Raw genomic sequence first — 14327 nt, 5'->3', positions numbered from 1 at the left:
TGTAGCCAATTTGCCAGCTGCGCTGAAGGCACAGGGTGCCCGTGGCTTTGCTAAACATCAAAACCTTTTTCTTTCTCCTTCCTCTGATTCTGTGGGTGGGCCAAAATAAGACGGCTGAGATTTCGGCTGCTGGAGCCGAGGCAGGGCGGGGGGTGAGACGGTGCGATGGGAAACTGTCCCGTTGGGGTGTTCTGTAAAAAGTGGCATTGATAAGGGCAATGTGAGAAGAAATCAATTCCAAGACAAACCTCTGAGCGGCTCTAAAAGGAACAATACCAGCGTTTCCAAGCGACGAACTAACTCTTTTAGCAAACTATTTCCTGTACTTTGTCTCGTGGAGAGGAGAGGAGCTTCCACATTGTCTACTCCACTTTTGGAAATATGTTTAAAGGTACTTTTCTATTGTAATTTTTTAAAAATAAAACCAGTGATTATTATAAGTTACACACAGAGCGTCGGTCATGTGCTGTGTATCTGGTTAGGAACAGGGAGAAGGATCCCAACATACACCCTTTGGGGCCTCGGGGAACAGCAGCAGCCTCCTTCCTCCCTCGGGGTAGTTGAAGGCAACGCTCCTGAGGGACACAGCGATTTTTCAGGGCAGATACCATCCTCCTGCTTGGCTCACTTGGATCTCTAGGAAAGCTCCAAAATCCAGGCTGGAAGGAGCAGCAGGCTTTAAAGGAATGACTCCAAGTTTACAAAGATGTTATCAGTTAATTATTAAACCTACTAATCTTGGCACTGAGCACAGGAGCTAAGCTGCGATTTTCCATGAGCTCAGCCACAGCAGAGGCAAATGTAACCTAGAGACGAAGGGCCAGATTATTTTTATTTTTTTTTTAACACGCTGAGAATTTTTAAAAACTCGGTTCATAGGTCCAACCTAGAAATTCCTCCTCCTCCCTCCACTCCATGTGAGGGAGTGGACCAGCATCCCCAGGAGCCTCAGCCAACAGGCCAGACTCTGAAAACAAAGTACAAGGAGCAAGCTCCAGCTTAGCAAACGCAGCCCAGAAAATGGTGTGTAAAGGACATTATTAAAGCAGGCTACGAACTGTCAAGGGCGGAAGAAAAAGGCATGGTGGTGTTACTTGAAACCCCCAGCTGGCAGGGATGAGCAGGGGAGTTAAGCCCTTAATGTTGGATGCTAATCCCCCTGCAGCCACCGCAAGTCACAGCTTTCTTTCCGAGTTGCATTCAGGGGAGAGGTTTGTTGGCAGCCCTGGCCTAGGAAGGGAAGAGAGCGACAAGCTGCAAGCGCAACGCGAACATATTGCTCAGCCCAACTGCTATTCAGAGCAGCGGTAACTGGCCGACACCACTGTCCCAGGCACCACTTTAGCAAGACACGCAGATGCTTTCGGGAGTGGATTCAACAGCAAACATCCTCCAGCTAAGAAAGCGATGAAACACGCACGCATCCTCCTGGATTTTGCCTGGGCACGGCATCTGCTCTGAGATCTGCCCTGCGAAAGGCAGCGGGGCTTTGCTGAAAATATTTGACCTCTTGAACCGTTTTTTAATTTTTTTAAGTTTACCCAGTAAGCCAAAATGTTTTTGGCTCCGTGCTGATCGGCGTTGCTCGCATTGGTGAGGGGCGGGAGCAAGCTGCTCGCCCGGTCCCCGCGTCCCCTTTGCCGTGGTGACCTTTCCCCATGCAGCTGGGGGAACATTCCTTCCCTGCGACCGTCGGGGCATTTACAGGAAGGCCCAAGCTGCTGGCTGACGCCGAGAGATTGCAAAACAGGACCAGGGACTCCCGGGCCGGTGCTGGCATCCGATACCAGGGATAAATCCGGGGGGGGGGGGGGGGGGGCGGCGTGGTACGAACAGGCAGAGCTGGAAAAACCAGAACGAGAAAATTTAACACTCTCACGGTTTCCACTTTCCCAAGTCTTTCTCTCCCCATCCTTCTAACACCAAGGCGAAGCTCGGGGAGGCGGGGGGTGGGGGTGGGGCGATGCGAGCAGCTCCTTCCTATGCATCCTGGCTGCCCTGAGGCTGCCCACTGATGAAGTGTCGGCAAAGGCAGGGAACAAGCCGGCAGGGTCTGCGGAAAAAAACCATGGCTCTAACTCCCCCCATCGGATGGACACAACCGAGCAGCGGAGGAATGGGAACAAGATGGGAGAAGGAGAGCTCTATCTCCCAGAGGATTGTACAGGGGGGCAGGCAGCAGCGACAGGGACTAGGGGATTGTGCTGCGGGAATGGAAACGGGCCAGCCGGGGCAGGGCCAGCAAAGGGCAGACAGAGCCGGCGCCGAGGCCAGCCGGCAGCACCCACAGCCCGGACGGGGCAGGGAGGAGGAGCGAGCCCAAGAACCCGCTCCTGCGGGCCTCCTCGGGAGAGGGGGGAAGGAATAACAAGGCCGGGAGAGGAAAGATGAGATAGCACTGGGGTTTGGCCAGGCAGCTTTAGAGGCCGAGACGCAGGCGGGGAGGGAAGCCGGCGGCTAAGAACAAAGAAGTGGCTTTGCAAGGACAGCTGGGGCCAGGCTGAGGGTGCACCGTGGATTTGCTCCCCAATTCTCAAAGCTTGGGGAAACAGAGAGGAGTCAGCCAGCAAGGGTCAGCGCACTGACTGAATGCTGCCAGGCAAGGCTGCTCTGTGCTCCCTGCCAGCAGGAAAAGGCTCCGTGCGCCTGGGAAAGCATGCAGCTAAGGCATTGGCCATCCCACTGCCCCGGGAAGGAGGGGAATAACTGCACACAAGGGATTGCACAGCACACCTAAATGCCTAAAGTATGCCCTGGGGCCGTGCCTGCAGCCCAGAGCCAGGGCAACCGTCCCCAGGCCAGGCAGTGCCTGCACTGGGGAGGCATTTCAACCCAGGGAGATGAGCAGGGTGCTGCAGATGTGTGGCCTGCAACTGCAGGCTGCCCAGAGCACCAGGCTTCAGCTAACATTAAAACAACGTTATCTGCCTCACTGCCATGCTCAGGCTAGAAACCAAGATGACGGTGGAGCTAAAAAGCAAAGCTAAGAAATACCATTAGCAGATCCCTGAAATGCTTCTTGTAAAACATGGGGAAGTCAACCATTAGCGGAGTCTGGACTTCATCTCTGCAGTCTCCATAATTAATAACTAGCTCAGGAGGGAATAGAAAATACAACCTAACTGATGGAAGCAGGAGGAAATCGCCCAAGTACTTCAGGCTTTGGATGTAAGCCCAGAAGCGCAGGTATAGTCAAAAAATTAACTGCATGGAAGGACAACCTCCTGCCTTAACCATCCTTTTCCCCTGCTGTGCTTGCACTCTGCACAACGTCCAGCCCACGAGGCTGGTGGAGTGCGACACGTGGGTCCCAACCACAGAAACACTGAGGGGTTTTCAGAGTCACAGCTGTTTTTTTTTCTGGGCTGGTGGGTAACACAGAGGCTGCTGCATACACTTGCAAACCAAAGCAGCAGAAAGCAAGCCAGCGAGAAACAACGAGAACTGCTCTTACAGCAAGCTGTGTGGCAGTGAAGGAACCAGGGCTCGGACTCACAGGAGCACACAGATAAAAGGGGCTGCAGGAGGTCTCTGACCCAACCCTCCTCTTGCAACAGGACTGTTGCCAATATGAGATCTGGGCAGCCTGCTCTTGTCTGGACGATGCTTGAAACCTCCATGGATGGAGACACCTCCCCACCAGCTTTTTTTTTTTCCTAATATCCAAGCCAAACTTCCCACATTGCCCTATTACGTCAATTGCCATGGCTGCCCTTCGCATTGCTCTACCCATGATTAGATATACCCCCAGCTGCCTCTTCACCACACCCAGCTGTCCCAGCTCCCCGCTCCCCTTCCAGGATCTCTGCCCCCCAGCCCGGACCAGCCCAGAAGCCCCAACCAGACCTTCCCCACCATCCCTGCATCCCTCTTGAATGGAGACAGGGGGAGGCCCAAACTGGGTATAGTTTCCCAGTGTGACCTTCCCAGTACTGAGCAGAGAGCCAGCAGCTTCCCTTGCTCCGCTGGCCCTTGCTGGAGTGGCGCAGGCTGTGTTCCCCTCATTCGGGAAGAGAGCAGCTAGGCAATACCCAGCACAATGGAGAAGCTGCTTTCCTGCTGAGAGCCCTGCTGTGTCCAGATAAGCCCTCTCTTCTGGGGAACTGCAATTCTTCCTTATCTGCTTTACAGGGATGTGTCCAGAGAGCCTGCACGGAACTAACAAGACAGACACAGTTAGGAACGTACCTATGGAGCTCGAACAAAAGACCTGAGAAGCAGCGCAGAAGCAGACCCTCTTTCACCTGGGAGGAGATCAAGCCCCAAACCACCTGGCTTTCTGCATTACAACAAAATGCTGGCCCAGGGCTCCTGGCTGGTGTGGCACTGCCTTTTACAAGCACCCTTAGAGCCAGGCTGGGCAGTGTTCTAGCAACGCCAGCTACCTGAGGCGGCTGGGAACGCGGTTTTCAGGCTGATCCTTCTCTTGCTGACAACTCAGCGTTGGGCCTCGATGATCCAGCTGTATCCCTGACTTTGCCAGCAGTAGAAAGCCAGTACCAGCAAATTGGGGTCCGAGCATTCCTCTCCCTGATGGTTGTTAGCAGTTAGCCTTGCCGGTCTTAACCAGTCAACAGTAAGCACTCAACCCTACTGGACATCCTCCCCCAGATGCAGTAGCTGCCGGAGGCCCCCGAGGCAGTAACACACATAGGAATTTGGGCCTGGTACATTAGCAGCGACCGGAAAGCAAGCAACAAAGCTGGAAATAATGAGATGTCAGTACCGTAGTTGCTTCTAGTCATCTGCAAACGCAGCCCCTCCTCATCAGCAGGTACTGGGAGCCCAGCTCTCCCTGGTGGCCCTGCACTGCCTGCCTGTGCTCATCAGAAGTGACAGCCCTTGCTGGCTACATCCACGTGCGGGGTCTTTATACCATTTGTCAGGGCTCCCTTGCCTCTCTCTCCTCTGCTCTCTAAAAGCCTTGAATGATCATGATGAATTATAGATTAGCTCTGGTACACACCGCCTTATGTCAGATTTCTCATTCAACCATACAAAATCCTGCTGTTTTCCATTCCCTTCCAGAATGATCTTTGTAACAGAGAAAGAGGTGGAATAACTTTTCAGTCAGAGCAACTTTTAGGAGAGAAGCCAATAGAGCTCCATGATTAGAGGTGTGACACCCCTGGGCTATTCAACTTCAACCTTAAAACAACAACAGTCCTTTTATTTTGGGGGTGAGGAGAGGCAGATGAAATAAAAGGTCTGGTTCACGTATATAGACACAAAGAAGTCCTAATGAGCTCCTCCTGAAGAGCCAGTGCAGCCCCTGATCCCCACGGGCAGGTATGCTGACATTGCTACCAGATGCCCTATGAGGATACCTTTTCAGAAGCAAATCCCAGACCAGCAACACCCAGCTAGAGAGGAAGAGCTATCAGCAACGCAACCTGGCTTTCCCTACCAGCTCCCTCCTCCTCCAGTTTCATCACAGTGGAATCGGTACATCTCCCTTCCAACAGGACAAGCTAGAGTAATATTGAGGGGGAAACAGAGGACTGAGTGCACGTCTCCAGCTGTTTGCAGACTTTAAAAGAGCTGCGTTCTCTTGGGAACAGCTCTAGCGACCGCTGCAGATACTGTCCTCGCAGCCACAGGCTTACCAGATGCAATTGTGCAAGCGAAAGGATGACAAAGACAGCCAAGGTATACTTCGGAGAGCTCCCATCATTGAGAAAGAGTGTGGTCCTTTTCCCCATGGCCCTGTCTGTATGTCCATCAGCATCATAGCAGGTGGGAACTGAATGCCTCTGCTCCTGGCTAATATGGCAGGGGAAAAAGAGAAGGATGCTGCATCAGAAGAACTGTTCATCCATGCCTGCATTCCTCCATTGCCCCAGAGGGTTAGAAAGGCTCAAACGACTGCCCCACCAGGATCGACACACTGAATCCTGGAGCTGTCCTTTCTGGACAGGACACGCACCACCTGAAGAGCCTCTGGAGAGTGGAAGAGGCAAGTCTTCACCTGGCAGGGACAGGCAAAGACTGCACTGAGATGGGTTTGCCAAAGAGCCTTCCTGAAATCCATGAGACGAAGGTGCCTGCCACGGGCTAGATGACCATTGTAGGTCTCTTCTGACTGAAATATTCTATTCTATGTTCTGTCTTTGTCAAGGGCAGCCCGAGTCCCCTTATCTTCCTGGTTGGCAGCAGACTCTTCCAGGGAAGGAAGAGAAAAATGGACTAATAGGGCCATGGCCCCCAGGAGAGAGCGTGAAGTTTCTCAGCAGCCCTGCCAGACTGAGGGAACAAGAATTTTGCCAAAGAAACCAAGCTGAGGGCATGATGATTTTGGCCACTGGGAGAACCATCCTGCTGGACAGAATACATGAGAACACCCTGAAGGAAGATGAAGCAGGTTTACGTTTTTGACAGCTGTGAACTCTTACGCTGAACTTCAGCAAAAAGCCTGATTTGGACATTACGCTGTGAGGAGAATGAAGTGCACTGGAGTGGTACTAAAATGCTTTCAGCAAACAGACTCCCATTGATATAGTCTGAGACATTTTCAAGTTGCACCATTTGATTTTTAAGAGGTCTTGGAAAAAAACTCGTAAGGACTGCTGGGAGCATCTTCGATACAGAAACAAAACTCAACTCCTGAAACCCACCAAAAGAGAGGAGCTCATCCTTATTTTCTGAACTTGTTTTCTCCATGACTGCTTCTCTATATTCCATGCCACCTCTAACACACCAATGAGAGCTTCCCTTCAGCTATTTTTGAGACTGTACCCTAAAAAGTTGTAAAACTTACTATGCCCTCTCTGCTCATACAGCAGAGGAGAAGACTTCCTCCAGTAAGACAACACATCTAATCCAGTCTTTCCAACTGGACATCAACTGGACCATTTTGTTCCTTTGAACACTGGAGCCTGATAATGCCAGCACAGCACACAGAGCTGGTAGTCAATCTTCCTTTCCTGATCTCCTATTTTTTGACCTAACATATTTTTAATCTTTGAAAGTAGCTAGAGGCATTTTCTTTAGACTTCCCTATTATCTTAATCACTTGAGCAGAGAAACAAACCAGGTAAGCTACCTTACAGTCTGCTTTGCAAACTTTGGTTCACAGAGAAAGGGTAATGCTATGTAAGATGACTAGGAAGTTAACCCCATAAAAACCCCCAAAGGTATGAAAGGCAACTCAGAGCACACCAAGAGCTCTGCTTTTGTCTAAGCACCACCACCAAAAAAATCACTGCTCAAAAATGCAGCAGATGGAAGGGAATTTTTTTTTTTCCCCAAGTGAAAACGACAGAAGAGAGGTGAACAGTTTCGCAAGTGTGCCATGGGTGCTTTAAAGCAGAGCTGTAACGGAAAACTAAAAAGCTCCAAGAGGAATTGCTTGTGCTGACCTGGAAGGTACCAGCTGGAACAGCATGCTTTTTATACATATATATCTCTCTATTTAAAAAGCATGAAAAAAAAGATCATATATCTATATAAAACATAATAGAAGAAACCTCCTACCGGCATTTAGCAAAAACAGGGCTGACGTGTGCAATGCTGGAAGTATTGTCCGTTTCTCAAAAGAGCAGTCTTCAAAATCAGGAGGATAAATGCTATGCTTACAGAAGTATTTTTCTCCTGTGCTTCCCCAAGTATACAGAACTTGTTCAGTGCCAACAGCAACAAAGCCTTATTCTTCACCTGTTCATGAGTTCAGATCCGACGGCCTCTGCTTCAACCCCTGATACATCAAGCAAGACAACAGCTCATGTGCACACAGCAGCAATCTACTGTCAGTGGGATATCGCAGTCACCTATTTTTATCTTTGATCCTAACCCTAGAAGACCAAAGAAACAGCTCCTCTCCTGCAATGCCATGAAAACCATATCAGCATTGATTGACTCTGGTTCAGTATGTAAAAATAAGTTATCAAGAGGACATAATTTGGCCACATTCCACATTAGTCTGTACTACACAGAACATCAGGCGTCTAACAGGGAGCTTTCATTTAAGGTGGTTCCTCCCTCCTCCCCAACCAAGAACGATTAAAAGGATGACAGTGTTAGCCCAGAACAATAAGTCATTGAGAAGATAAAAATATAGCAAAAATTGCTTTACCTCCTTGAAAAGGAAAACGCAATGCAGAAGATGTTAATTCTCTCAGTCTTTAAGGAAGCAACACTGGAAACCAGCATTTTAAGTTTATTAGTTTAAAAAAAATTGCTTCAGTATTACACTGTCATTTTACTTCCCTCCTGTCCATAAAGTAGAACTGTGCAACACACGTGCATCCACTACAGTTAGGAGAAATCGCCGAGGGCAATTTCTGATTAGCATTAGGAAGCTACAGCTGCATTGCCATCCTGCAGCCTGCTGGGAGTTCAGGAGAGCGTTTTTTCTGAGTTTGAGCCTCAGATATCACCCAAGTTCAGTAAAGCTCAGTCCCATGGCAAGGAAGACGCATACAAACCAAGGGTGTATTTGACTGTGAAAGAAACTTGCCTGCAGTGATTTTAGGAAAAGGTTTTCCCCGAAACAGGTAAAACAAATACTGTATTCAATTCTACTAGAAAGCCCCTTGTAAGTAATCCGGGTAAATACCCATTAAGTAATGTAAAAGCAGAGTTAAGCACTGAACAGGAACTCCTGCATTACATGCTGAGCACCATTTATCACTCTATGCCAAGCGGCAACTAGTGAGAGAATCTTACTTAAAGACACATTTACCGTTAGCTAATTAAATTAAAGTCTAAATTTAGTAGTTCATACTTGCTCTTAAACTGACCTGTTTCATCTTGGCAGTTGCTGGGATGGGGGAAACATATCACATTTACTATATACAGTCAGTCTTTCTGTGAGCAGACACCAAGCCCGAGTGGCAAAAAGCCTTATAAAAATGCATGTTTGCTCCAGAATTCAACCGGTCACTGTTTGCCAGGAGCGACATCAGAGTAATCTTTTAATACTCCAGCCAAGTGGTCATTGTGAGTCTTAAATCGACGTTTCTTCTGAGAAGCAGGTTTCTTCCTCCTCTGAATAGGAGCCTATAAGAAGAAATAAACAGTAGTCAAAAAATCTGCCCTCCAGCTGTGACATCTGACCTGATGTGCGACGCTGTGGTAGTCATCACTTCTGCGAAGAAGAGCCCTACTTGAACCAGGGGTGGGCAGGCAGGGAAGGAGCTTGCTTTTTTTTTTTTGCAAGAAGCAACAGCCTTCACTTCAAATCCAGGCAGGGAGATGACCCTGGGGACAGAGCAGAGTCTCTGTACGCCATGCACAGTAGTTAACGCTGGTGTTTATAAGTAAAGTTTTCAAACACTCCCACACAGCTAACAGAAGCAGGTACATGCCCCACAATTCTACCCACAATTATGTGCTCAAAGACACATTTAACATGTAAGGAATTCATGAGGGGTTCCTACACGATGACAGGCATTAAAGCATCTAGTGTAGTGACTAGCAGAAACCAGGAATGAGTCTTGTGTGGAAGGGCACTCATGAAAGGACAGTTTGAAACCAAGTACAGAGGAGATGAGACATTCTAGATCACATACAAATAAATGTAAAAAAAAAAAAAAAAGTTTGAAGCCAGAAAGAAAGCATCTTTGGAGAGCCTGCAGCCATTTTGGCCTCCCAGTAAAACACGAGGTTATTGCACCCAGTTTGGGGAACAGTGTGTGTGTGGTGGCAGGCAAGTTACACGGTTCCCATCAGGATTTCAAAGCTTCTTAGCAGAAAAGCGAAAGTTAAAAAAACCCCACCCTTCCCCCCAAAATAACTATTCTTCCACTCCTAATGTATTGTACAGCTTCAAGCAGAAGCTTCCACTTTGGAGCTCACAGGGATTTCTGGCATTTGCCCTCTTCTTGATGCTGCTTGGATTACACCGGCTCAAACAAGTTATAAAAACACTGACTACTGGCTACAGCATTGTTTTTTGCAACTTCTTAAAATTGGTCACACTTCCCCGAGCTACACAAAGCAGCTGTGCATAGGCTCACCAACATGTTTTGGAATTAACACTGCAGGGTCAGGAAGGGGGAATCTCCTAGAAAGATCTGTAATTTGTATCTCTTACTATTTTCTTTGGTCCAGTTTCTTGCATGGAAGAAATACCCTGTCGTTTCAGATACTCTTCAATTTTCTCCTCATCCATAGAATCCACGGGAATGCTTCTCCACAGCTTCTGAAATTCTGAAACACGAAACAAACCCTCGTTTTATATCCCAACGAACAAACCCTGGGAAAAGCCCCCACACGAAGGGAAAGAAACAGACTTGATTTCAAATGCTGAAGTATTCTGGCATGTCAGTCTGTGATTGTACAGATGCAGCGGTCACCGCTAGTAGCACCCATTTAGCACAGCCTTTACCCACTCCAAATGCTGGATGCACTTCCAAAACAAAACCAACCCCCACCCACAAAAATCCCAAACTCCAACCAACAAACCACCATCAACAGAACACCCCCAAAACTTAATGGAAAAAGATGAGCTGATTCTCATCCGTGCTAACTGCACTCCAGCATCCCAGCATCAGGAGCACCCACCGGCAACATGTGCTTTTAATGTTAATTTGCTATAGATTCTCTAGCATCCCTATAGCTGTCAATGTGTTTATAAGCCTCGGTTCAAAAGATCTGGGTGAAGAGTAATAACTAACCATAAATGGCAACTTCATTTACACATCTTCAGCTGCCATTGTCTTGGGAGACATGTCATCTCATAGTCCAATTTACTAAAGATTCAAGACATTTACTTCAGTGGGTTTAAACTCGTTTATCACTGTAATATAATACATACCATGCTATACAGATAATAAATTACTAAAATTCCTCTGGTGTTAAAAAGAAGAGAGATACCTTAAAAGCCACAGCAGCAGGAAAAAAAGACAGAGACAGTAAGTCTTAATTAGAGCAGCTGCCATCTGCCTGAACACTTTCTGCCTCATGTAAAGTTTCACAGATCCTTTGGAATGCCTTCTCCAGGCAGCGGCTGGTACAATCCTACCTCCCTTCATTCCCCAGGCACTAAGTTAGATATATCCTGTCAGCAGGTTTGGCTAACAAACTATAAATAAAACACGAGGCACACATAGCAACGCAAGACTAAATTTTTTCCTTTATTTCCAGATAAATTTAGTATACAGTTGTCAAAACAACCACAACTTCTGCATGCTTAAGAAGCTGTCCTATGCAGCAGGCGATGAAACGCTCCAGTGACGGTCTGCCACAGATATACCCGCTCTAGACACGTTGCGACAAAACGGCACTGTATGAAAAGCACACATAACAGACTTGGTTACTGCACTTGGACCAATTCCCTTCCTAATGCATCTTGTTTTTCTATGAAAGTACATGCTTTAAGTCTCAGGTCTTTCTTTTCTTCCCTTTGCCAACAGTAAGGGACTGTTCAAGCTTTCCAGGAAACAAAAGAAAGGAATTTTACCAGTGAAGAAAAACAATGTTCATTTTTGGTAATGCAGCATTTTTGAAGAGGAATAAATCCTGTCAAAACACCACTTTTGGTCACACAGATATAGCGCTCAGCTTGTTTCTCATACAGGCACACATACAGCACAGCGGGATCGAGACTGCAGTTTTCAGATAACTTAATGCAAGGACTGACACTGTAGTCAAGACATTCTCCGTCTGCTCATCCATTTTGAGTGTAATTCCAGGCTTTCAGCATCGCTTGCAGTGCCAGCTATCACAGATCATCCCTCACCTATTCCTGCTGTGGCAGGTGGAGAAGGTTGTGTTATGATTAAAGCTGAACATGCAAGAGAGATTTCTTAGTGATGAGCACTCAGATTAAGTCTTAACAGCAGAAGCCTGCGCAAGGGTCCTGTTGCATCCTCCAGACTGAGAAGAACATGCTCTTTCAGGCTATTTTGTTTCTGTTCATGCCCCCTCCCTGTCCTGAGCACCCAAGCTGGACTCAGCTGGACACCATGACCCGGTGGTGCTTAGAAAAATGAACCAGGTGATGGGTGTGCAAATGCAGTATTGCGCTTCGCGAGTTAACTGTACTGCAAATCACGTGCTTCTGCAGTTCACGCATGAAGTGACAAGGCTGCACATAAATGCATGACTGTTAAACAGATCCCAGTTAGAGATACTTTGAGATTGTGTTGTGCTATACTGCCTTTGGCTCTGCAAAGTCGGCTCCTGTGGGAGGTGGAGAGATGCAGGTCAGTCCTCCAAGATGCACGATAGGCACATGTACACAAGGTGATAGAAGATGAGAGACTTGATAACTCTGCACTTTTACATGACAGTGTTCTTTTATTTATAGTGTTCTGCTACAAACACAGATGTGCTGTTTCCTTGTTAGAGTTCATGATATATGGACAAATATGCCCCGGTACAAAAAAAAAAAAAAAAAAAAAAAAGAGAGAAAGAAAAAGAAAAAAAAAGGCTGAGGATAGGTGCTTAATGTTAAACTGATCTACATTCTTCTGGGGAACAGAAGTGAAAAATTAAACACTAGAAAATAAATGGTCAGCTCTTCAAGGATCAACATGCACAAAAGTGCAGATCACAGTTAATATCTAACCACAGCATTTTGCATTTCTTGTAATGCAGTGGTTATACCATCATTACAGCTTCACATTCACCTTTTAAGCTTGGCCGAGAAATATAAATGTAACAGTCACCAAGAATCAAAATCGCAAAGTGAAAATTGACTTTACATACAGATAATTTAATCCACTAATCGGCCCCACCAGAGTGACTCTATACAGTATTCTGCAACTCCATTTAAAAATTCCTTTGTAAATCAGACTGCTTTCAGTGCTATTGCTTTGATTGCAATAACTGCAAAAGAACCTTCTTCCCATGCTGAAGCTCCACGTAGGGCAGTAAAATACCTTATTGCCTAGGAAAGGGGGGGGAGTCACAACAACATGGTCTGCCCCCATCCACCCCTACGCCCCCAAATACTCTGCGTTACAGGATTGGTTCAGAACTAAAAGCACAGGATAAAGGTGGAGAAGCGTACAGAGCTGCCACCCTTCAGACGGCTGTGCATACTAGCTGTTTGCATTTAGGGTGCCATATAAAGGGAAAATCTATCATCTCATCACAGAAGCGATTCAGTGTCACACCAGACACTGAGCTAAGTGCAAGAACTGAAGAAACAGATCAGCTGCCTGACTGGCACTGAACCATTTCCACATTACCTGTCAGATTTATTCAGAAGTTCTCCAAGGACTACGTCCCTATCAGCTAGTGAAAGTTGAGACCTTGGGAATACGCTATCTGAATTATTGTGACATCCTCTCTGAAATACGAGAACCTATGGGAAAAGCTGGTGATAACTACAGCTCTCAAGAAACAACCCTCTGCATTTGTAGCTGTGGTATTTCTGTACCTCAAAATTCATACCCTTGACCCAAGATATAAAGAGATTTCTCCAACTTCTTTGAGGAATATCTGAAATATTGTCACCCTGGCCTTTGCTATGTGGCTCCAGGCAAAGCGGGTCACCACTTGTTAAAAGCAGTAGTTCATGAGAGGGGCCAGGGAGGAGGAAATGACACACAATGACCCGATTACTGTGCTCCACCACCTCTGGCACAGTGTCCTCGCTTATGGTTGGCCAGGCAGGAGGATGCGGCAGGCTGGCCTGTCTCTGGGGAGGGGAGAAGACAGAAAGAAAAATGCTGTGATGAGCTGATGTGTCTGAAGAGCAGACAACAGTGACAGAAGGCAGTTCCTACAGATGGTTTCAATATACTGGATCCATTTTTCACAGTGTCTCCTTTTCTCTGTGGACAGGGCACAGGGAGTTCAGTACTGGTGTGAGGAGCAGGAAGGGGATTGTTGGAGCAGAAAGCTCACCACATGCTGGCCTGCTTCAGCCAGGCATAGAGAACAGGTTCAGATGCACACATTCCTGCAGCACACGTAACCATTATGATTACTGAGCACAGTCAATTTTCTTTCTCCGTGTCCTGTCAACTGCTGGGTGATCTTTACGCCACCAGAACACGGTGAAGGTGAGACGCTCTTCTATCAGAGCCACTAAACTATTTGATAGATCAGCCAGAACAAGCGTATAATAGCTATGGAAGGAAAAAAAGTGTCCAGCAGTCAAGACAGCAAGGCTTCGCCTGACTGCAGCAGGCTGCTTTCAGACAAGCTGACAATTTCTCCTACCACTTAGGCTGCTATGACAAGACAGAGTCCAGAAAAAGTCCCCTGGGGAGAAATTTCCGAAGAGTTTCTGGCCAAAGCAAAGCAGGTGCTGCGAACGCTCAAGGAGACACGCGCATTTTCAGCAGAGGTTTCAAGCTGTGATGCCAATGCAGATCTTCCCCAGAAGAGGCAGAAAGTTGTGATCCTGGTACCCAAGGTAGGTGCTCGGTGTG

At 47.3% G+C, this 14327-nt stretch overlaps 2 protein-coding genes across 4 annotated transcripts in view; one reads left to right on the top strand and one right to left on the bottom strand.

Annotated features, from left to right (window-relative positions):
• Window positions 1-14327, top strand: part of BTC (betacellulin) — a 67213-nt gene that overhangs the window by 30793 nt on the left and 22093 nt on the right. The gene's annotated exons all lie outside the window — the stretch shown is intronic.
• The window catches only part of GTF2E2 (general transcription factor IIE subunit 2), a 35043-nt gene that overhangs the window by 556 nt on the left and 20160 nt on the right, over window positions 1-14327 (bottom strand). For 2 of the 3 annotated variants that reach the window (XM_049815371.1, XM_049815374.1), the window contains exons 7-8: window positions 10034-10149; window positions 8739-8997 (exon numbers count right to left, since the gene is read on the bottom strand). In XM_049815371.1, the coding sequence (XP_049671328.1) occupies window positions 8878-8997; window positions 10034-10149 (236 nt within the window). In that variant the 3' untranslated portion in view covers window positions 8739-8877. Of the gene's footprint in view, window positions 1-1906; window positions 4159-5655; window positions 7280-8738; window positions 8998-10033; window positions 10150-14327 lie in introns of those variants that run through there. The other variant, XM_049815370.1, reaches the window with a different exon arrangement.

Source organism: Accipiter gentilis, chromosome 12 (genome assembly GCF_929443795.1).
Source record: "Accipiter gentilis chromosome 12, bAccGen1.1, whole genome shotgun sequence".
In the NCBI taxonomy this organism is placed as follows: Eukaryota; Metazoa; Chordata; class Aves; order Accipitriformes; family Accipitridae; genus Astur; species Astur gentilis.
This window is presented reverse-complemented; position numbering and strand designations above follow the sequence as displayed.